The sequence below is a fragment of the Dunckerocampus dactyliophorus genome, chromosome 2 (genome assembly GCF_027744805.1).
Source record: "Dunckerocampus dactyliophorus isolate RoL2022-P2 chromosome 2, RoL_Ddac_1.1, whole genome shotgun sequence".
NCBI classification, from domain to species: domain Eukaryota; kingdom Metazoa; phylum Chordata; class Actinopteri; order Syngnathiformes; family Syngnathidae; genus Dunckerocampus; species Dunckerocampus dactyliophorus.
The window spans coordinates 50,334,507-50,359,447 of NC_072820.1; the positions used below are offsets into that span (position 1 = coordinate 50,334,507).

General features: G+C 42.5%; 1 protein-coding gene across 1 annotated transcript in view; it reads left to right on the top strand.

Annotated features, from left to right (window-relative positions):
- prkci (protein kinase C, iota) overlaps positions 1-24,941 on the top strand; it is a 37,096-nt gene that overhangs the window by 5,736 nt on the left and 6,419 nt on the right. The window contains exons 2-15 of the mRNA XM_054758723.1: positions 6,683-6,804; positions 10,262-10,351; positions 13,448-13,498; positions 13,612-13,697; positions 16,631-16,768; positions 16,898-16,952; positions 17,276-17,331; positions 19,091-19,267; positions 20,369-20,466; positions 21,388-21,474; positions 21,563-21,698; positions 21,775-21,862; positions 22,996-23,121; positions 24,774-24,853. Coding sequence (XP_054614698.1) covers positions 6,683-6,804; positions 10,262-10,351; positions 13,448-13,498; positions 13,612-13,697; positions 16,631-16,768; positions 16,898-16,952; positions 17,276-17,331; positions 19,091-19,267; positions 20,369-20,466; positions 21,388-21,474; positions 21,563-21,698; positions 21,775-21,862; positions 22,996-23,121; positions 24,774-24,853 — 1,390 coding nt within the window. The remainder of the gene's footprint in view (positions 1-6,682; positions 6,805-10,261; positions 10,352-13,447; positions 13,499-13,611; positions 13,698-16,630; positions 16,769-16,897; positions 16,953-17,275; positions 17,332-19,090; positions 19,268-20,368; positions 20,467-21,387; positions 21,475-21,562; positions 21,699-21,774; positions 21,863-22,995; positions 23,122-24,773; positions 24,854-24,941) is intronic.

Below are 24,941 nucleotides of genomic sequence, written 5' to 3' on the forward strand. Positions count from 1 at the left end.
GGCTGCTTGGGGAGTGTGTCTGACCACAGTGCAGAGAACCATGAAGACGGCAATGAAGCCATGACTTTCCTGGTGGGCTGCTCTTTGTGTGTACTAGACATCCCATGTCACGACGTGGAAACATGCGACTTATCAATGGACCAATCTCTCTCTGGAAGTGGTCAAAGATGGGACACCGGTGGCTTGCACTAACATAACCAAAGAAATGCTGACCGCCATCTATCTACCGACCACATGACCACTCCAGCCTGTCGAATGTTGTCACGTCCGCACTGCAGCTTAAGTGTTCCGTCAATGTGTCCGCCAATCTGTGAGTGACGTTGTCCTCCAGAGCCAGCGGGGGACACTTTAGACAGTTCCGCTCTGCTGTGAAGTATTGAGGCTACCTTGGCCGGGGGCCGCGTTGTTGCCAGGCAACCGCAGCATCCTGACCTGCCCATCTGTCGTGTTATTTCAGGAGCTATTGGTTGTGTTTGTCCACGTGTTGGCACCCGTGTCAAGGTGCCATACAGGTGGGTGCGGTGGCAGAGGTGCAGCTACGTATACTGTATGCGGCAGTGCCGACAGAAAGATGGATGGTCCAAGGTGCTCATGGAAGCTCAGGGAGCCACTCTGACCCGTCTTCCCCGCTTCAGCGCTCACCAGTGACAAATGACTTTGCTTGTGGGTAGATGGGAGACTGCTGAGTCCGGATCACGGCAGCTATGATGCCTGGGTGGGGGGTGACATATGCCCGGGAGAACCACCCCCTCCCCTAACCAGCTCTTCCTTAATTTGAGTGATACGTAAGAGAAGAATTGCAGAATGGTGTGCACCATAGTGCCAGCTTTGACTTGGCGATGAGCAGGCCTGCTACATTCATCACTCAGCACCGTTGCATTGTTTTCCTTTCACTCCTTGACCGTCCCATTTTTCTCTCTTAACGTACTTCTTGTATGGGAAAAAAATCTTTTCTTATGTAAGAGTTCATTTTCACTTGAAGGCAACAGTGCTTCCCGGAGACAAACACAGCTATTAGCATTAAAGTACAGTAGACGCCCCTACAACGTAAATAATCCGTTCCGAGAACCTTTATGTTATATGTTTTTTATGTTATACGAAGCATAAAATACATGTAAATAGCCTAATCTGTTCCAAGATCTTCCCAAACTCACCCCTTTAACACTTCAAAATATTCAAAGTCCACCAAATATGTTGGGAAAATATAAGAAAACCTTAGCATAAACATAGTAGAGTAACATTCCAATATAAAATGAGGTAATAAATAAGATTACTGTAAATGAATAAAACTGAAAAACAAAAACAATCCTACTGTTCACGAGATGTCTTGATCAGGAGCGCAAGTGGAGGCAGGAAGGAGGATGAGGACTAGCCTTAAAGAGTCTAAGAGTCATCTGGTCTCACAGACAAACGCACACGCACTACACAATAATGCTGTGTGCAAAATTTTAATTTGTAACTTAACTTAATTGTTTAAGTTAGTTTAATGGCGACTACGAAGAGGAAGGAGTTTGAAGGGACAAGCCTGTCTCTCACACAAACGTGTTGTATAAGTCAGCCAATGAGATGAGAGCGTAGGCGATGCCCCGATAATCAACCAATGAGATGAGAGTGGAGGCGGTGCCCTGAAAATCAGCCAATGAGAGCATGAAGCGTCAGAAGGCGTCACCAAGTGGTAATCTGAACTTGCACCGACTTGAGACATAAATAAAGTTGATTGGGGAAAAAAAAAAAACTGCACCGGCTTGACGCTTTATGTTATATGGAATTTCTTCTGTAATACGAAGCAAAAACTTTACATAAATTCTTTATGTTCAGTGGAATTTACGTAAAAGGAGGTTTATGTTATGCGAGGTACTACTGTAGACACACACACACACACACACACACACACACACACACACACACACACAAGTGCACTTTATTTGCAATTATGCCCACCATGCCCAAACCTGGTGTGTGACATGAACACACGCCTTTCTCTTTTGTGTGCATTGTAAAGATATAAGAAGCAGCTAATGCATGCACGTAACGGGACACACCTATCCCGCCTATAAAGCCTTGTGAAAAAACCTCCAAAAAGCACGAACAACGCTAACAAGGCGAGGTGTCACTATGCCATTAACGTAGTTCTTGGGCGTAACGATGTTAATAACAATAATAATAAGAAGAAGAAGAAGAAGAAGAAGAAGAAGAATGTGGTTCATATGCAGCTCACATTATGGAAATGGAGCCCTGTTGGTGCTTTTTGGAGGCTTTTTCATTACTTACATTCTTAGCTGCCTCTTTTTATCTGTTTTTATATCTTTAGAACGCACAGAAAAGACAAAGACGTGTTCATGTCTCACATAAGGATTGAGGATGATGGGCAACATTCCCCCTAAAAACACACAAGCGATGTCAAATAAAAAACATGTTGCTTTCATTTGGATGTTTGGAGCAGACGTCCAGACCACATTTTCCTGCGCCTGCCGTGATGATTAGAGGAGTCGTTATTTGTGTGACAGGCGACGTCGTCGGAGCTAAACTTGAACTGCAACCACAGTGTTGTTTATTGAACGCCCGCAGGCTCTCATCCGCTTAAACATGACTCATTTTAGAACGTCACCTGCTGTCTGGACGCTCTTTGTAGCCACGCTCTGATATCTCTAGCGGTGTGTCGCTGCCGTGTTGGCCCTGGAGGGGGGGAGATCACAGCGTGGGAGTGGGGATGCCAGAGGGTTTGTTGTGGCACGCAGCCTCCATCTCACCCCTTCCGTATGCAATGATTAACACCAGGACGGATGAGGACGCACGGTGAGAAAATACCGGCAGGTTGGGAGGCGGAGTCAGCATCTGCCACTGATGTACAAAGCTCCCCCCATGCCACCATTACAAAAAACTGGGGTGATTTTAGGGATGCAATAATGATGTACAGTCATGGAAAAAATGATTAGACCAGCCTCGTTTCTTCAGTTTATTGATCCATTTTAATGCCTAGTACAACTAAAGGTACGTTTGTTTGGACACACATCATGAAGATAACAAATATAGTTGAATTTAAGAGCTGATATCTACCGACTTCCATGCTTTTCTTGATCATAACCAAAATCACTCAAGTTCTTACATGAATAGCTATAGCATTTACTGCCAAAAGATGTAACTCTTATGAGCTATTTTTGTTGTTGTTGTTGTATTTGTCCAAACAAAGGTACCTTTTAGTTTTATCGGGCATTCAAATGAGCAAGAAACTGAAGAAACAAGGGTGTTCTCATCATTTTTTCCATGACTATATATGCCACAATATATTCTTAGGCCTATAAATTATACCAAAACCAAGCCAAGCTGTTAAAATATTAGCCTACAGTCAAACCTCGCTTTTTGTGCATCCTGGTTTTCGTATGATTTGGTTTTTGTCGAAGATTTTTGCTAAAATGTTGCCTCGGTTTTTGTAAACTGTCTCAATTGTCGTGCATTATTGCACACAACAAACTAGTGCGTTAGTCCTGTGCAGTATTGTTCCGCCTAAACGAGCAGAACCTCTGACAAAATAATATTTTTTCTTTTATAGCAAAGTCAAAAACATCTTCCCAGCAGCGGCTCTCGTACAAGAATAATGCTTGCAGACGTCAGTATGTTATGAATAACCAAAAAAAAACTAGGCTGCCCTTATTGACAATGGCAGTGTCGGTGAAATAACGTTGCGATGGGACGTTGTAACAACAGATTATGGCCGCAAATCCTTCGCAATAAAAGTGTTTAAAAGTGTGCAGAAACACTTTTCCAAGTCGGGTGGAAAATGAGTTATCACCTCCTGGATGGTTTTCTTTTTTTCCTCCTAGTTGGGGTGGAAATGTGATGTGGTTTCTCACATTTGTCGTGTTCCCAAACGATTTTACGCCTGGGTGACAAAGCTTGCATGTTGTCTGGCTCTTGTCCAGCTCATTTTTCCCTTCAACTACGTGAAAGCCAAAGTGCTTCCAGACGAGTTTACGCTACAGCCGTTCTGGTGGCGTCTCACACTTAGTGCACCACCAGAAACTGTCCGAGCGGCACTTCTACTTTCCGTCTTTTCCTTCCGTCAGCATCGATTATTGACATTATAAAAGCACATGTCAATATATTGGATTAATCTTGCGGTTAATTGATTTATTGAAAATCGTGATAGGCCTTGGGTACGAAAACCGGGGCAAGATTTTTGGCAAAAATGTTTGTGGAAAACTGGTTATAGACTGTTATTTACAATTTAAAGCAGTTAAATGTGCAAATATGTGGGGGGAGTATATACTGCATTCAGTATATCACTACACTGATCCGTCATGAGCCCAGATGCTCAAAATTAACGACAAATCACAACGCACTGGTACATGGGTGCTTTTTTTGAGGTGAGGTTTGTTAAGTGCATGCTGACCTTCCACAGTCGACCTTGAACCTGTACAGTACACATGCCTTGTTTACGTTTTTGCCAGGTGTCTTTCTGTATTTTATCATCTTGCAATAAAGCTCTCAGTTTAATGAAGAAGAGGCTCCATCTTTGTAGCACGCTAGTAAAAGCACCACAAGGTCTTTGTCCTTGCACCCCCTCCTTTTATTTATATATATCCATATATCCTGTACGTGTATGTCCATGCTTGCCTCGTTCCAAACAATCCCCCACTCTCCCATTCCTTCCCGACCCCGCGCATTTCAGGCGCCGGAGCACAGACCCGTGTCGCCTGTGCAGGACCGTAAAAGCTTATGGCGGCCATCTCCACGGCCCGTCTACTGGGCTGTAAACACAGCCGTGCTGGGGGGGGGGCGCCGAGCAGAGACGGAGACGTGGCCGTGAAACGAGGGACAGATGATCCTCCTACAGGGTGGATGCTCGCAGTCACCCGCTGCTGCCCTTGTTATCCCCTTTTATCACTCTTACTGCCGGTGCGTGTGTGTGTTTGTGTGTGTGTGTGTGTGTGTGTGTGCGCGCACGTGCGTGTGTGCGAGTATGTGTGACTTTAAGAAACGGAGGATGATGGCTGAAGCTGTTTAGTTGGTTTAGCGTGATGAACTTGTTTTATTTTTTTACTCTTGATCATGAATATTTCTTCTTGTAGGGGTTCTGGGGGATGTTTATTTCATTTGGGGAGCCCTTTATTCCTACAAACTATTTTAACAATAATATTTTTTAAAAAATTACATTCCAATCATCATCATTGTTACTCAATTTTGTATTATACGTTTTAAAAAAATGTGTGGCATAAATGTATATTATAATACATCAATTTAATAATGAATGTGTATCTAAAATGAAATATTTCAATATTTTATATTATGAAACTCATTTTTATTTATTCGTGGTTTTATTATTATCTTTTGGTGTTTTGCCTTCAACTCAAACATTATTAGTGTTTCCTCACATGGTGGCTGTAGGCATTTAGCTGCAATAGTGGAGACATTGTTTGAGCATAGTAAAATGTAAATAATTTATTCATATTAATGTAGTTTTTATTTTATTATTATTATTTAGGGCTGTCAAAAATAGCGTGTTAATGGCGATAACAAATTTATTTTCATGAACTATATTCATATTTTTAGCGTAGTTAACCCATGTGCATCAGAGTCATGGTGTAGCAGAATCTGTCGCTCTTTCATAACTTTATTCGAACCCAAACACGTCAACGGCAGTGCAGTCCCAACACCATATACAGTACAGGTATGTATCTCCAACTCACAAACACATCGGAATGACACAAGGTGCGTTTAGGGACACTCCGAACTTTACAGCATCTTTATTATGCGTGTATGTGTGGTCTAAACGCAGAAAAATGTGGTCTAAAGACTAAATAAAGACAAAGAAAAACAGTCAGTGGATGTTCTTATCACTCACTAACAGAACTCTAACTGCAGTAAGTACAATTTGCTGCGTTCAAGTATGCTCGGAAATCCCAGAAAATACACTCAAAGAGCGTGACTTCAACTTAAACGACGTGGTGTCTTTGAACGCAACCCTTCGTGGCTCCATATAACGCGGTTCCAGTGTGATTTGAAATGTTACTGCTGCTATCAAGGAGACTAGTGACTAGCGTCAGGCACATACGGTACACTTTCAGACGTGTGTGCTATCTTGTAGCTTGATTAAAATTTTCAGTCCACATACAAATATATAATTGGGCCCTGTCATTTATCTTTCTCCTCATAAAATACAGTAAAAATGGGCATATTTCACACATAACAGCAAATGATGATTATTGATGATGAATTGGAAAAGTGTGATTAATTTGATTACAATGTTTTATTCTTTTGACAGCCCTAATGTTTAGATGTTGTATTTCTAATGAGCACTAATGAGCACTAACACTAGTGTAATGATTAATAAAAGATGTTATGTTATGGTAACATACAGTACAGGTATATGATTACTTAATTTATTGGTATATATGTTTATGTTTCTTATGTTCTTATTCTTATTCTTTCTTGTGTTTTCTTTCTTTTCGTGGGAGAATGAACAGAATAAGATTTTCATTGCATAGTATAACTGCTGTTTTACCATGCACATGACAATAAAACTCTCTTGAATCTTGAATCTTGAATGAGAGTATGTCTAGTGCGACTGAACAAAATAAAAATGAAGCAGACAAATCTGGCTTGCAACTTCCCCTGATCACAACCATGGATGCTCGCAACCTCGTTTTTTTCCCCTCCTTGGTTAACGACGTGTTGTCTTCAGGGACATCATGATCACCCACTTTGAGCCGTCCATCTCCTACGAGGGCCTGTATGGGGAAGTCAAGGACATGTGCTCCATGGACAACGACCAGCTCTTCACCATGAAGTGGATCGATGAAGAAGGTGTGTGAGCCTCATATGTATACGTATAACGCACACAAACACATTCGCGCACACACAGTGTGCTTTTGCGTGGGCCCGAGGCTCCGTCTTTTCCCCCAGACAGTGTCTGCTCATCACCCGTTTAGCCGGGCAGCGGGCGATGGAGCTGTCGGATCAGTCCGCTCGGCCCGAAGGTCATCCCGCCCAGACTAATTACCCTCAACTGGTAGCCACCCACGACATTGATAATCGCCACGTTCATTAGCACATCCGAGCGAGGAAAGCTGCTTGATTGTTGTGATGACCTCTGCTGGCTTGCCAGACGGCGTCCTCCTCAAAGTAAACAATCAAAATGCGCCTTTGTTAACTTTTGTACAAAACTAGGTATTACAATGTTGGCAAAACATTGTACAGTGTTGTGTGATATTTTCTATTTTCATTACTTTCGTGCAGCCTATCATTCATTTTCAATATCTAAAATGATTTCATCAATGAGGCCACTTTCTTCTCTCGTATCTTCCACCCAGAAGATACCTTATTAAATGACATCATATTTTGCTTATAGTGTTACCGTACCGCTAGTGTTACCGTAATGTACAGTATGTAAGTCGCAACCACCACATTTAAAGAGGAAGAAAAGATTTGTACATACAGTACATAGGCCACACCTGTCTGTAAGCTGCAGGTGTCCACGTCCTAACATGGTTTGGTTTAGTTTATTCGAACATGAAGGTTCCAATGGAATACATCTCATGAATCATTCTTTCACTGTTCCACATGTCCAAAAGGAGTAGGAAGAAGCAAAGCTTATTTAATCCTACCCCCCATCTATTCTACATCTATTACAGTACATGTTATTCACTTCCTGCATTCCATGTCATGTTTTCTGTGATAATCAGAATAATACATAAAAGATAATGGTAAGACCCCCACCCCCCCAAAAAATATATTAATAATAATAAAAATAACTAAATATTTAAAGTAAATATGAATAAAGAACAGAACTTCTTTTTTTTTAAACAAAACAAAAAAAATAACAAACCTGACAGAACATCATTGAGATGATCAAGACTCTTCTGCTTGTATTTAGCAAACATCAACTGCTTGTATTGTTTATGAATTTGCTCATCTCTGTACTTTGTTTGAGTTCCTTACTCAATCCCTTCCATCATTTAATTCCACACACGGAAATGCTGTGGGTTTCAGCGTAGTTCTCACATATAAATGTTTTAAGTTGAATTTTCCTCTAAGATCATATTTCTCCTCTCTGATTGAGAAATACTGTATGAGGTTTTTGGGTAACGAGGTATTAACTTTATACATTATTCAAGCGATTTGAAAGAATACTAAATCTGCTAATTTTAATATGTGTGATTTTAAAAATAAAGGGTTTGTATGTTGTCTATACTTGGTATTATGAATGATCCTCACTAATATGTGATATTAAAAATAAAGGTGTGTATGTTGTCTATATTTGGTATTATGAATGATCATCACTAATATGTGATATTAAAAATAAAGGTGTGTATGTTGTCTATATTTGGTATTATGAATGATCCTCACCATCTTTTTTGCAGTACAGTGAGTGAGTGAAGATTGCTTTTGTAATTATTTCCCCATATCTCCACACAATACATTAAATATGCTAATACTAAGGAACAGTCCAGAGTGTGGAGTGATTTTTGGTCAAGAACGTATTTTGCTTTATTCAATATAGAGATATTTCTCACCACCTTTTTAATATGAGATTTCCAACTCATTTTTTAATCTATTATGACCCCGAGGAATTTATATTCTTCCACTTTTTCAATATCCACTCCATTAATTTGTATTTGGTCGTACATCTCCTTTCTGCTATTTCCAAATAGCATTATTTTAGTTTTACTTAAGTTCAGGGATAATCTGTTCCTGTCAAACCATGACTTTAATATGACCTTTTCATCCTTGACCTTTTTAATGAGTTCTTGTGTGCTTTCACCAGAACAAAAAGCGGTGGTATCATCCGCAAATAATACCAACTTTAAGTCCTTTGTTACTTTACAAATGTCGTTGATTTAAAAATTAAACAGTTTTGGTCCCAGTATGGACCCCTGGGGTACTCCACACATGGTGTATAAACTCCCAGATGTGTATTCTCCTAGCTTTACAAATTGCTTCCTGTTTGCTAGGTAGCTTTTAACCCAATTCAAAACTAATCCTCTAATTCCGTACCTTTCTAATTTTGAAATTATGATATTGTGATGAATTGTATGGAAGTTTTTGTCAGATCTATGAATACAGCTGCTGCACATATTCTGTTGTCCATAGCAGTCGTGATTTCCTTCGTGATTTCCATCAGTGCCATAGAAGTTGAAATGTTGGCTCTGTGGGATATATAACATGGGATATTTTGTACACAGAAAGATTTTTTTTTTTTACTTTTGATAAAATAATTGGAACAGTGAGTGTAATACGGCTAGTTACGCAGTAGCTCATGCTTAAAAGGACCAAAATAGGGCAAAATACTGTCAGTAGTCTGTGTTATCATGAATGTACCTGTTACTACATGCTCACAGCATGAATGGAAAACCTTGTTGGAGGTGTTTTCATAGTGGGCTTTGTGTGTCCCGTTACGCGCGTGAATGACCTGCCTTGTTTTTATCTGTTTTTATATCTTTACAATGCATAGAAAAGGGAGAGACGTGTGTTTTCACACATAAGGATTGTGGATGATGGGCAATTTATCGGTATGACGTCATAATTCCTCATACCGGTACGATAATTATCGCGTGTCCATACTTATCACAGTGGGGTCTGGAACCAATCAACTGAGAGCTGAGATAGCTGAGATTGCTTTGTAAAGCTCCTAAATACTGCTTAGGCAAGGGGTTTTAGTAACCCCACCCCGCCCCCCCACCCAAAAAAAACCAGTCAAAAAACAACAAGAAATGACTCGAAGCTCATGAGCATTTTCCTTTTGAGGCGTTCATCTATTTGTACTGTAGTAGATCCATTTTTACCAGCTTTCATTTGGCTCGGCATTGCTGAAAGTGCACTTCCTGGACTCTCCCACTAGGTAGCGCTACTACTCTAGTTGTGCTTTGGGACCCATTGTTTTGATGTTTATTTATAGATTGGTTGTGAACAGTGGGAGAGCTGTGCAAACGATAGCACACATTTATTTATACATTTGGCCACGGTTGCCTCCCTTTTTTGTGGTTCACGTTGCACTTTCATCAAATACACTTTTTTTTCCTCTTTAAATGTCCTACACACCTTTTTATTTTTCTCACAACCTTTCACAGCTGGAATAATTGTAGCACATAATTTCCTCTCCTTTGTTATTGCTGTGATAATAATGAACCTTTTCTGTGTTGTTGAAATGTCAGCAGTATGCGAGGTTTGTGTGTTTTATGATTAGGGAATGGTAGCTGAGGAGGGATGAAGTATTAGTCAATGAAAGCTGGCCGTGTGAATAACATCTTTGTCCACCTGGCAGGTGACCCGTGCACCGTGTCGTCTCAGCTAGAGCTGGAAGAAGCCCTGCGCCTCTACGAGCTCAACAAAGACTCAGAGCTCATTATCCACGGTGAGACGTCCAGCTTTCCCTTTTGCACTATTCCCAGCAAAAGACTACTCGGTCGTCATCGTGGTCGTAGGAGCAGTAGTGGTGGTCTGTTGATGCAGCATGAAGCCTGGTTATTGTTACAAGATGGGTTTAAATACAAAAGTGGCACAGACATCAACTATAAAGGCGTTTAAGCCCTCTGGGTCTGATATTCACACCCATCATCAGACAGTGCATGGGGGCACTGGTGCTGTTTTTTGAGCATAATTAGTCACGTTATAAAAATATATGCAGAAAGTGAACTTCAACCACATAACCATTGGTTTATACACAGACTGGCTACGGCGTTAAGCCTTAGAGTCCCTGACATGATTCATCAACTTTGCTTAAATATGTTATATATTCTTTGGAATTATGTTCTACATTGTTCCATTTTTGAAAGACAATGGTAAATTCGCAAAAATGACAATGGTGGTTGATGGCGCCAGCCATGACGAGCTAGCTCTCGACAGTCAGTCTCATTTCCAGAAGTGACGCCATCGGAGTACTATCAGGTACTTAGGTAAACAAACATGCAAACATAGCGGTGTACGACACAGAGGATGTGTACAGTGACACCTCCCAGATAAAGCAGAGTAAACAAATGCTGCTTCATCAAAATAGTCATGCCAAACGTCGTCCTGCTGCTGGATGTTCATTTGATAAGAGCTCGGCAGGGATCATGTGCAGGGAAAATCACACATACCAGGAAGGAGTGGAAGAGTGTAGCATGCAGAAGGTTACACATTGTAAGGAAAAATAGCACATTAATGGCAGTAACTAATATAGTTCATTAATTACGTGAAATGTTTTAGCGTAATTAACGCATCCGCATCAGGGTTATGACGGCAGATGGTGGCACAGTGTAATAGCTTCCCACAGCGTCACGCAGTGTCTGGCGCTCTTTTAGAACTTCATTCTGACCTGGACACATCAGCAGCAGTGCAGTTCCAACACCATGTATGTGTCTCCAACTCCAAACAAACACTTATCTAGTCCATTTTTGTTGCAACGGCACTTCCTTATCGTCACTAGACAGACTGCGAGATGCATTCACGGACACTCTGGACATCACAACAACGTCTTCATTATGTGTGTTTGGGTGGTCTAAATAAACAGAAAAACAATAAGTGGATATTCTTATGGTTCATGGTTCATGGTTTTAATTCATCTTGAACATGCGTATAAGTCAAACAGTAGCACATCACATAATACAGTTCATATTTTGCATGTCCAAAAAGGAGTAGGAAGAAGCAAAGCTTATTTAATCCTACCCCTCATCAGTTTCACATCAGTTGCAATACATTTATTCACCTCTTGTTCTTCCAGGTATGCTTTGTAAGGCTACATGACAATGTAGTGCGATCATAACCAAGGTATCACTCACTTTGTAACTCTAAATGCGGAAGTACAATTTGATGCGTTTAAGTGTGCTCGTAAATCCCAGAAAATTCACTCAAAACGTGAATTCAACGTGGTGTCTCTGAATGCAACTCCTCATTGCTCATGATAACACAGTTCAAGTCTGATTCAGATAATCTGCTATTAAAGAAAGCAGTGTTAGGTAAGTAGCTTTTCAGACATGTGTGCCATCTCTTAGCCGGATTTAAATTTTAAGTTAATTTGCTGCGGTTAAAGCATACAAATATACTGTATATAATCCGGCATAGTCATTTCTTTTTTTCAGTAAAATACAGAAAAAATGGGCATATTTCAGACATGATAATGGTTTAATTCATTTTGCACATGCATACAAGTTACATTGGAATACATCACATACTGTAGTACAGTTCACAGTTGCACATGTCCAAAAAGAAGTAGGAAGAAGCAAAGTTTATTTAATCCCAACGCCCACCCGTTTCACATCAAGTGCAATACTTTTTTCACTTTCTGTATTCCAAATGTACTCTTTGCTAGTTTAAAACACAGAGGAAAATGATAAGGTAATATGACATAATGTAGTGTGACATGATGATTGATCATGATTAATTAATTGGATTAATCTGACTTTTTTTAAAATTATCATTTGACAGCCATGTTAATTTGTAAACATTACTACTAGTCTTAATTTTCAAATGAATAAATAAGTAGATGCCATATATCACATGCAACAACATAAGCGTTAAGGAGTGGGGGGATGACACAAACGTTAGCGACGCTATTGTAGCTATGTCGTGCGCAAGTGCTAATATTACCCTTTTTAACAGCAGCATCATGCTAGGTTAGCATATTGGCAGAGGAAAACCGCCGAAATGATCAAAGGTGCAGCTTCCAAGTCTGTAGCAGACTGACGGGTAGTTGGCAGAGCTGCAGGCAAGATTTTTTTTTTTTTATTTACAAAGATGACCCTATGAAGTGGTGGACATCCACAAGGAAGGAGATTTCTCCTTCACAGCATTATCTTATTTATTTTTGTGGGAACATGCAGGTGTGCCTAATGAAGTTTGTGTGTGTGTCAGTGGAAGACAAATGGGGAGGAGACGTCAGACATATGTTTCACGATGCACACAACACCTTGGATGGCTACTTTGTGTCTGTTCTTGCGCTGGACAAAGAATGGCGTGCATGCAGAGGTCAGGGCCGACTGTGTGTATGCATTGCAGAGCCATGTAAGACGTTTGATTGACGGGCGGGGTGCGTACGACTGGGGCTAGTGTTGACAGGGCGGTTCATGTTAACTTTTAATCAAATTGGAGGTGGAGAGGGGCAAGAGTGCAGCATATGCCTGCATGGCAGCAGAGGATGCATGGAGGAAGGGGTGTGGAAGAGAGGACCGCCACGGTGTGGCGGGGGGTTGCCAGGTTCCACTCGCTAATGAGCTTCTCGGCTGCGGCCCACGCCTCGCCTCTGACTCACACTGCCCCCGGTATCACACACACACACACACACACACACACACACACACACGCACACGCACACGCCTCTGTAAGGTCATGTTTGTGTGGCGCAGCAACACCATGAATGTCAGACCCTGGGGGCGACACACGTTTGCTACAGGTGGTCTCGACTGCCTCCCTGATGTTCACCATGATTAACAGAGAAAGAGGTGAAATCACGGCTTCTTTTCCACCCCCCCAGTGTTCCCATGTGTACCAGAGAAACCCGGCATGCCGTGTCCCGGCGAAGACAGTAAGTTCCCCTTTGTTTTTCTCTTTTTTTTTTTACTTTATTTTGTACCCTTTAAAAAAAATGTAAAAAAGCCGCTTTGAAGGAACTAACTCGCCTCTCTTGCCACCTGGTAGAGTCCATATATCGGAGAGGAGCGCGGCGCTGGAGGAAGCTCTACTACGCCAGCGGCCATGCCTTTCAGGCCAAACGCTTTAACAGGGTGCGACATGACATTCAGTGCTGTTAACCTGTGTTTGTGGGATGTATTCATAGCAAATCCTACTGCGCTGTGATGACAACATACAGTTTCTGCTGTTCCTGATATTTTGGATACCTTGTTATTGTATGTGAGAAGTTAACACATTTAGAGTTTTCACCAGGGCTGTCAATCTATTAAAATATTTAATCACAATTAATTGCATTTTGTCCATAGTTAACTCATAATGAATCTCAGATAGAAACGTTTTTTATATATAATAAGTAGGCACGTAAATCTCTTTGTGGTAAATGATTCGATACGCAACTACGATAACTACATCAGATTTTATGTACAGGGATGCCGATTTTGTAAATATGGACCATTATTTTATTCTAAAAATAATATACAGTTTGAAATCCCCCAGTTTTTGCATGTTTAATGCGAGCAGCGTTTTGTCCCACTTTGTTGGATGGTCCTTGAACGCACCATCTAACTTTGCTGCACAGATAGACTACTATACTGTATTTTTACCCTTTTCCTTTTCACCTCATATTTGCTCCCACATGCTGATATTGATGACCTTACTGAGTGCTAATGTGCATATTTGTTCTCTGAAAAGTCCAGGTTGGTACTGGTGGATGGTGGCTGTGTGTTCATTTCGTGCTTTTCATTTGATGTTGTTCCTGTCTTAGTTTTACAAAATACATCATAGATAAGATCAATTAGATGGCTGTAATGTACGTATGTTTTGCTGATCTGTTGACAATCTTTCCCGGTGACTAGCTAGCACGCTGCTAATGCTGTTTACATCCATTCTGGCCTTCAGCCATGCTCACAATGACACAAGACCACAGATAGCTGTCCTCGGCTATGCCTGCCGGTAATAACAGCTCGTAACACAAATTTTTGCTTGCAGTTGAAAGCAAAAAATTCAGCCAAGATAATTGGGACACTCGGATGCCAAGGTGCCACTGTACAAATGACAATAAAAAATACCGGCAGTGCTCCAGTACTTTCTCACTTCTCCCTGGCAGGCGACGTACTTTGTGACAAATCCAATCACAGCGACAGCAGATAGAAATAACTTTGGTCTTGTTGTGAGAGCCATCTGCCAGGGCTTTGAAGCTAAACTTAAACTTCTTTCTCCATTTCTCATATTACTCAATATTTGTTCCCACTTGTAGCTCCACAGTCACCGCTGCGTTCCCTCAAACTACGATGCGGGCCGAAGGTCAAACAGGACGTGAAAAAAAATAGTGCCGTTAAAGGACACTTCTGTTAATGCCTCATTAATGGATTAGCCTTGCCAACCCTAGTTTTCACATGTGGAATGTATTTTATAGGCCCCTCCCCCCAAGTGGTATCGCACACATGTGGCAATCTGTACTGTCGTAAACACAGACATGCGTGTGTGCGCATGCATGCTTTGCGTTCACATTAACAGGTCACTTTTTTTTCTTCTTTTTTTTGTTGGCAGTGTGAACGACCACATCAAAAATGGATTTGAACAAAAAATCAGAATTGGGCATGGCACTCTGCTGTGTGAACGTAGCCTATGTTTGACCCGCCATTGTTCACGCAAAGTAGGTTAAAGCCATAAATATGCCTTATTACACACATGTATGAAATGATACGATGGATATCCATGATTCCTCAACACATGCATTTATTATGCTGTGGCAGTGTTGGAGAAAGTTATTCAGTATATACTGTAAGCTTCACTTTCACATAGCAGCATGTAACAATGGTGCATTCAAGGACCGCCGCACAAAGTGATGACACATGATCAAATGTGCCAAAATTGTGGACTGGTACGTGTATGCTGTACACGTTGCCCGTATTATCACATATTTATAAATGATTACAGACTTAAGGTGAAGGAGATGGGGGGGAAAAAATTGCCTATTTTCGTACAGAACCCCCCCCACCCCAGCAAATTTACGCGGTTGCCGAATCGTGTCCAATGTAATCAATGGCATTTATCACATAGAACAAGGTAACATTAAGGAGTGGGGCGGGACAGGCAACACGAGCATCATTGTATGTGATGCTAAAGCGCTCACATTACGCTTGCATTTTAGCAGCAACATCATGCTAGGTTAGCATATTCACTGAAGGAAAACATGATTGAACTTACAGCTCCCACATCTGTACCTGACTGACGGATAGATGGCAGATCTTTATTTTAAGATGTGTAGTGAAGCCTGCTGTGTAGCAAAGCCTGCCATTTCGCAGAAAATTTTTAGTTCAACTGCGTGGGGCGGGCCAATATTACTGTAAATTCAGGTGTGTAAGCCTCTACTTTTTTCTTAAACTTTGAATTCTGTGGCTTATACAGCAGTGCGGCAAAATTCTAATCTTGTGACATCTCCTTTACTTCAGAACTACTACCAATTGTTTAAATATTGTGCCGCTCGCGAGTCTGTGAGGAAATGGTAGCTCTTTTTTTGGGCAGGAGCCAATCACGAGCTATCAGTGCACTCACAACAAGCTTGTCAACCCTTTGGAAAACGCAGGAGGTCATTATGTATAACAACATAACAGTCCTGACTCCCGGTGTCCTCTTACGAAGAACACTTTAGGAAAACTAAATTCATCATACAGCAACTTAACACTCCAAAGGTATACCTCAGAAACCTACAAACATGAACCAATTAAAGTTTAAAATTGGGAAAAACCCACCCAACATTTTAAAGTTTTCCCATAAGGCATTGCGTCTGAGCAACGCATTCATTGGGGTGCTGCAATGACGTCAGCCTCCCTCAGAGCTCTGGGCTGCGGGTCCTCAGCCTCCCCCTGTTGGACAGAGGCAGCATTGCAGCGCCATCCACCATTTTCTATGCCGCTTGTCCTCCAATGAAATGGTTTGCTCAAAGGAAATGCATTTTGGCAAAACTTTAAAAAGTGTTCTTCGGAAGATGACACTTGTTTTGCCCCCTCTTTATTCTGGACAGAGAGCGCATTGTGCCATCTGCACGGACCGAATCTGGGGTCTGGGCCGACAAGGCTACAAGTGCATCAACTGCAAACTGCTGGTGCACAAGAAGTGCCATAAACTGGTCACCGTGGAGTGCGGGCGGCCGATGATCCAGGTGAGGGCGCTGCTCGTTAGCTCATTGGCGTCCAGTTTAATATTAAGCTTTACACACACCCCCATTGAATTCTGCGTCTTGAGCCTCTCTGTCTGTCTGTGTGTGTTGTTGTGTTGTGGTGTTGTTTAGGAACCAATCATGCCTGGACAGCCATCCAATCAGTTAGACCAAACAGAACAGCCAGGTAATGATAACCACACAATGGCATGTGCAAACACTGTGTGCTGCTTTTTAGTGCCAATCATCCACCAAGATGTTCCCATCAGTGACGATATGGAGCATTTGTCTTTTTTTGTACACATCCTATTTGTGCTGTGTTCTCAACAAGGTCGGGTTGCGAAATTGCACCATTTTTCTACCCGAGCGAAAGGAGAAATGATTCAGGCCCAGCAGGGCTGTGAACAAAGCGCGTGACTGTCTCTCACCTTCTTTCTTTCCTTGCTATTTTCTTGCCTCCCCCTCTCCTGCTGTCTGTCTGACACCCTTCCCTCGCTCCCTCTTACGCAGGCCCTCAGAATAAAGACTCCAGAGAGAGCTTGACTTACGATGGAGAGGAGAAAGAGGTGAGATGAAGCGCTTCTCTTTTTTTCAACCCATCACAGGTGACTCACGCTCTGTCAACAGGGCTTGTTGTGTTGACGAATGGGTGGAAATGTAAACCTGCACATTGTCCAAAAGGTTCAATACAGGAGCGGTGTCAAAACAATCACCCATTGCTAGGGGTGTCACGAGACGAGACGATGCACGAGACATGAGCTTTAAGAAAAGTACAATAAAAAAAAAACATGACTGGACAAAAAAACTTTTATTTAACTGTGTCACAAAACAATGCAGTTTTTGGAGACCAAATAAACCACTAATTGTATGATAATATATCATTAATAATAATAATAATAATAATAATAATAATAATAATAATGCATTTGTCACGTTTGTGTGTGGCAACGACCCCAAAATGCAAAGACGGGACGCCAGTGCAGGTAAAAAGGCTTCAATGGTAACAACAGAAACAAGGAAATTAGCAGAAGCATGTGTCCAGAAACACGTGCAAAATGTTTGCAGAGGGTATGAGATATTAAAGGGATAGGTAGGATTTTTTGACGTGAAGTTGTAAGTTATAAGTTATAAGTTGTAAGTTGTAGATTATCATTGTACAGGCAGAACTTGTGATACAGCATTGGATCCCAGGAAATGGTGCTTTTGCCAAACGGTTTCAGAGGCAAACAAGAAGGATATGCACCGTGTGTGTGTGTGTGTGTGTGTGTGTGTGTGTGTGTGTGTGTGTGTGTGTGTGTGTATGTGCCTGTGAGACGTAGAGAGAGCATTCAGATGCAGGCACCGTTGCATTGCAGTGCGTATTGATTTCCTATGCTGGAGCTAATAAAGTAACCTTTTATCATAGCTCTTAACACCAGAAGGCTGATTAATGGCGATAGTTTGGGCCTGGAGAGGCCGGGGGAGGGAGAGGGGGCCTTTGGGGGCTCTGCAGAATGATAGGGAATGCATACACACACAGATAGATGCACCAAGATACACGAGGGATGTTATCCAAACGACTCGCTTGGTTACTGCAGAGGAGAGGAGAGGGAGGAAGATGGTCTGTAGTAAAGGACAGAAAGTGTCCCATCAAGCTACTGTAAAATGACTTCCTTTGTCATTATGGGTCTCATATGAGCATGTTCCAACACAGATATCAGCATCATCAAACACAAGCACAGCCCTTTACATACACTTTCATGTGCTTATTTTCTAATGACTTAAGTGGCTTGTTTATTTTGTAATGTACATCAACAAATGTAACCGGTGAATCATATCACATTGAATTGTATAGAATTGAATCTTGTCGTTTCTACACTGATTGTTCAGGTGCCAGGGAAGAAAATCGAGTGTCGTTATTTTCATGTCGGCCTAGCACTCTTAGTGCAGCAGCAGTGGCGGAGCCAGAAATTGTTCATTGGGGGTGGCCAAGGTGAGACCATTACTCACATGGGGGGGGGGGCAATAAGTTGATACCTGCAATGTCTAGAAGGCCAGCGGGGTGGCCGGAGACCCTGGCCACCACGTAGCTCCGCCACTGTGCAGCTGCATGCTGTGTTGGTCTCCACGCCACACTCCAAATTGCATATATGCAGTCATAACACCCCTGATCTCGGTGCATACTGAACCACTTGCATCCCTACTACTGCATGTACAGATCCAATAATGACTTCACTTGACAGTCTTGATACATAGAAGGGCTTTGGGAGAGGCCAATGGACGTCAGATTGTCACTTGTTGTCCTCTTATTCTTCAACGTGCCGCTATCCGTCTTTCCATCCCCAGGCGCGGAACAGCCGGGACACGGGCAAGTCGCCCTCCAGCCTGGGCCTGGCAGACTTCGACCTGCTGCGGGTGATCGGGCGCGGCAGCTACGCCAAAGTGCTGCTGGTGCAGCTGAAGAAGACGGAACGCATCTACGCCATGAAGGTGGTCAAAAAGGAGCTGGTCAACGACGACGAGGTGAGCCACAGGAAATGTGACTTGTCTGTGTGGTGTTTTTTGTCTTTGTGTTTATCCTGTGTGGAAATGGAGTTAGCTCGACCCAAAACTCTTCATACATGAGCCACATTTGGAATTAAAGTGATTTGTTTTAGCTTTGGCGAAAAGGTGATGCAGGAAAGTGGCGATACATTGTACAGTGTTGTGTGATCTTCACTATTTTACATTACTTTTGTGGGGCTCAAAATCCAAAATACATGAACATAAGGATTGTGAATGATGGGCAAAATAAAAAAAAAAAGTGCACTTTTCCTTTAAGCAGTAGCCTACCAGAAAAGTCATTCATTGTCATCGTCCTCCTCCTCCTGGGAACTAAAACCACTAAAGTTGTCTTCTTCAGCATCACAATTGAACAGCCTCTTAATTCCTTCGTCACACACTTTGTCAGTGTCTCTCTCTCTTGTGTCACTTTTGTCTTGAGCCTGGTGAGGCGCCCTTTGGTCATCTACCACTACACTAAAAGCGGGGTTTATGTATCATGAATCTGATGTTGTGACCAGAGAGGATGTTTAAGCCGTCACGGGTTTGAAAGCCCGCTTGGAGCGTGTGCAGTGTGACAGTAAGACAACGCTTCCGTCTAATTAGATGAAGTGGAGTTAGCAGTGAAGTCGTCGTGCGGTGTATAATGAAAGCAATTAGCACAACGAGCGGGCGCTGTTATTCTTAGCACAACACACCGGCTCCCCCGTGCGCCCGCACATCCATCTTGGGATATCTCGTCGCGCGACAGACCGCTTTGACCCAATCAGCGCTTCTGAGCAGGTGCAGATAAAGCATCGTGTCTTCTGAAAATTGATTGGTGGTGTACACCCGCGCGTTGGCGTAGCCGCCGGCGAGGCGAGTCGTTAGCCTTGATTAGACACACTTAGCGTGATTGACAAATTGACAAGCGGCGGCCAATCAATGGCAGAAGTGTTTTGCTGCCCCCTCACCCCCCCTCGCAGCCTCGTCAGCGCCGCTAGCGTCGGGTACGTACCATCAGCCCTCTTCCACGCCGCTTATTCATCTTGTTGAAGGCAACACTCATATTGGAATGTGTGGGATTTCTTCTTCTCCTTCCAGGACATCGACTGGGTTCAGACAGAAAAACACGTTTTCGAACAGGCCTCCAATCACCCCTTCCTGGTGGGCCTGCACTCGTGCTTCCAGACAGAAAGCAGGTGAGTGCAGTCTCAAAGACATGATGTTTCCTTTTAACACGTGGCTGTCCTCTACACGCAAACTCTTTTCTAACTTTCTTAAGTCACTTTTTACCACTCTTACGTGTCATACAAGTGAAAAAAGAAGTTTAACATAAAAGAGTGCAGACCACACGTGTGCATCTCAGGCGCTCTGTGAAGGAGACATTAGGTTCAAATCTCTGTAACTGTTACCCTCGTGACACCTTTAGTAGCTGTTGGTTAGTAACCTTTGAGCATTCTTAACGGTCATGCAAGTGGAAAAAAGAAGTTTACCATGAAAGTACACGAGTGCAGACCACACGTTTGAGTCTCGGGCTCTTTGTGAAGATGACATTTTAAGATGTAGCTTCAAATGTCTGTAACTGTTATCCCGATGACACCGTTTATAACTGCTTTTAGAAACATTGACCAATCAAACAATTGTAAAAAGAGCGTGCATGAGTGCAGACCACACGTATTGGTCTCACCTGCTTTGTAAAGATGACAGTTTAAGATGTAGGTTCCAATGTTTTCCTCATGACATCTTTAGCAGCTGTTGATTAGTAACCTTTGAGCATTCTTAACGGCCATGCAAGTGTAAAAAGAAGTTAAGCATGAGGACAACGACCAATACAGTCCACACACGAGTGTCAGCTACTTTGTGAAGATGGCATCAGGCTCAAAATGTCCTAACTGTTTTTTTAGAGACTTTCTAACATTGTCAAATGTCACACAAGAAATGAACAATGCAAGACAATAATCCAGGCAGTCATTGGTCACTGGTCGAGTCATGTGACAGACATGCCTTCTGCTTTGAATTGGACTGAGGTCTTGTGACTTCTTACATCTGTCGTGCTGGCGGTTCCAGCAGAGAGTTGAGTCTGTGTGATGGGATGACTTCTTTGTAACCTTCCTTGCCAGGCTCTTCTTTGTTATTGAATACGTGAACGGTGGCGACCTCATGTTCCACATGCAGAGACAAAGGAAGCTTCCAGAGGAACACGCAAGGTTGGGCCACGTTTGCATTTGGCCTCCTTTCTCATTCGGCGCTCTTGCCGCTTTGTGATGACGGAAGGTCCGACCTCTTTGCTTTTAGATTCTATTCAGCAGAGATCAGCCTGGCGCTCAACTACCTCCACGAGCGGGGGATCATCTACAGAGATCTGAAACTGGACAACGTGCTGCTGGATTCTGAGGGACATATCAAACTCACAGACTATGGCATGTGCAAGGTGTGGATCTGTAAATGTACTTTTGGATAAAAAAAAAAAAAGCTCATCTCACCCGTTTATTCTCTGGTTTGTGCAGGAGGGCTTGAGACCGGGCGATACAACAAGCACTTTCTGCGGCACCCCCAATTACATCGCACCTGAAATCCTGCGAGGAGAAGATTACGGTGAGAAGAATGACGTACAAACCCAATCCCCTCCTCCTGACACGCTGTTTTGGTTCTTCTCCTCTAGATGTTTTGACGTGGGTCAAATAAGACCACCAGAATCCACCAATGAAGTGAATTAGTCTTATCTGAATGCCTTCTGCATGCATGGACGTGGGCGGGAAAAATAATCAATGTATTCAGAAGTTGTAGCAAATGAAAGCACTGAAACATCGGTTTCTGCATCACCACTGACGGCCGTGCAAATAGCGAGGTATCATAGCAACAGAGTTCGCTGGCAAATGCAGCGCTTTGCTCGCATTTTGTTTGGTCTCACGAGTATCGCAGGCCTCTTGCACGGAAAACACTCTGAGGAGGGCGGGCTGGCTGGAATGCACATGTTCACTCCAAGATAAACATGCTATATTAGTCCATTCAGTCCCAGCCATTTTTCAAAGACTCCTGTCTTTCACAAGAATTAAGTAATAATATGAGGAAAAAGTCACTTTAGTAACAAAGTTGAAATATTAAAGAAAAAAACAAATAAATCATTTGAGTTGTAATGTAAAATGGGGAAAAAAGAGTTAAGTTGATAAGAATTATGTGTTTTTTCACGTCTATGACAAATATATACATATGAAATCAATAGAACTTGTTAGCGTATCTACACGTGTCGCTTTACCAAATAGCAAAGCCGCATCCTTTCATTTTTCACTATGTGGCGCTGGCTGGCAAAAACCTTAGGGCACCCCTGACCCTTGGGGTTACCAACGTATAACATGACATACCTTACACCCTCCCTGCATCAAAGTAGCTTTATTCCCACTGGCCCAATCACTTGTATTCACGTGTAATGTGGCATCAGTGTGGAAGTGATCGATAGATAAATGCCTCTAATGTCAGACTTCAGTAAGCTATTTATTGTTCCACTACTTGTGATTTTAGTGCAGAATAATAATTTTAAAAAATGCATGGGAACGCATGTATGATCTTTTTGCTCACAGGACTGGTTACTATAGTAACAGAGGGAGAAAAGTATTGAAGGGTAAGAAGAAACCTGGAATGATGTGAAGCCTCTCATCCATTGTGTGTGTGTGTGTGTGTGTACGCGTGTTTGTGTGTGTGTACGCGTGTTTGTGTGTGTGTGTACGCAGGCTTCAGCGTGGACTGGTGGGCGCTGGGCGTACTGATGTTTGAGATGATGGCGGGTCGCTCTCCTTTTGACATAGTGGGCAGCTCCGACAATCCTGACCAGAACACAGAAGACTACCTCTTCCAAGGTACCCGGCTGCCGCGTGTGCGTGTGCGTGTGTGTGCGCAGGCACACCATCTGTTAGCAGGAAAATGTGTCAGTGCATGTGTTGATTGTTGAAAGTGGCCATATGATGATGTATTCCAGTATTTTTACTCATTTTAGTGAAGTCTCAGAGGTGCCACAGTCGTGTATGGGCAGTGGCTATCCTTCATCATACCTGTCACGCCTCCCGTTTTAACCAGGAAATGACTGTATTTTACCCGTCTTTCCTGTTTCAATAGTTTCCTGCATTTTTCCCCACGAAAAAAAGAAAAAAGTCCCGCTCGGTTCTGTCGCAGCAGCACAGCTTCCGGTCCACTCGGCAACACCCGGGAAACATCGGCTGAACACGTCCTGCAGCCAGTAAAGTCAGGCCTTCAAAATAAAAGAAGTAGCAGTGAAATAACACAGTTACACCAAGTACATTGTCTTGCATCAGGGGATGCCAATGCTGCTGGAAATTCTTGTGGAAAATCAGAATGTCCTGTATTGTCCCTCATTTTACGTGTTTTTGTTTATGGAAACGTCCCTTATTCTATAATGCAAAGTAAAAAAGTTCTTTTGGTAAGTCCCGCTGGTAGGCGTGGCCCGGGTTCCGGTTTCCGTTATGAAAAAGTCACGGTCATGATAGCATGAGTGTATCAACCTGCAGCGCTCTTAGAACTAAAATAGAGGTGATCTATTTGGGTTGTATTTTAATTGTACTTTATTTCCATCTCCACCTTTGTCATTAAATACAGCCGTCATGTTTGAAAAGAACACTTGTAAAAATACTAAGGAGACCCCTGTGATAGCATCACTGTCTAAAGCGTGATGTGTTTCAGGTGCAAACAAACAACTCGTGTTTTGTAGACAAGCCATAAGTATCAGAGTGATAACACCATCGTTAAGCGACACTTTAAAAAAGTACATTGTGATGATGATGGATGATTGATGTATCCCGTCAACATAGCAGCCACTTGCGGGTGAAGAACGCCCGCCAGGCACGTCAACAACAATGCCACAAAGTCAAACACGCTGGCGTAGATAGGCTTAGCACGTTTCAAGCTGTCCTCAGTTGACCACACATTTCACATTTCATAGTAAGAGACAAAGTGAAAGTCAACACAAGACGTGTCGCGTATCTGGTCACATGCGCAAGTGCCAGCAAGACAGACGGGCCATTCCGGTGAATGCTTATCAAAATAAAGCGCAGTGAAGTATTCTTATGGTATTTTAAATCATTTTCCAACTACCGGTAATTGTGGTCAATGTGTGCGTACATAATACGCTATATATGTGTCTAGATAGAATATATATCCGTTCTTACAATATATTACTTCAAATTCTTTTCAAGTTTCAAAAAAACCTCATTTTTAAGGTCAATCAGTTGCATGTGCACAGGCCGTGTGGGTTTGGAATTTGTCTTTCTCCCTTAATAATAAAAGGTTTGAGTGTTGAGTTGTTGCTGATTAATATTCATATTTGTTTGGTGATCTGAAACGTTCAAGTGTGACAAACACGCAAAAGCATAAGAAATCAGGAAGGGGGCCAACACGCTGTGACGCCACTGTAGCCGTGTTGTCGTGCACGTAGTGTGACCTCATTCCTGCGGGAGACGGCGTCCATCTCACCTCTGTGTCTTCTCCCCTCCTGCAGTCATCTTGGAAAAACAGATCAGAATTCCTCGCTCGCTGTCAGTCAAAGCTGCCAGCGTCCTCAAGGGATTCCTCAACAAGGTAAGACGGGTCATGCTGAGAAACATGTGATATTTTCACATACCTTCTCACCCCTCTGCCTTGTTACCATTTGTTGTCACATTACCCC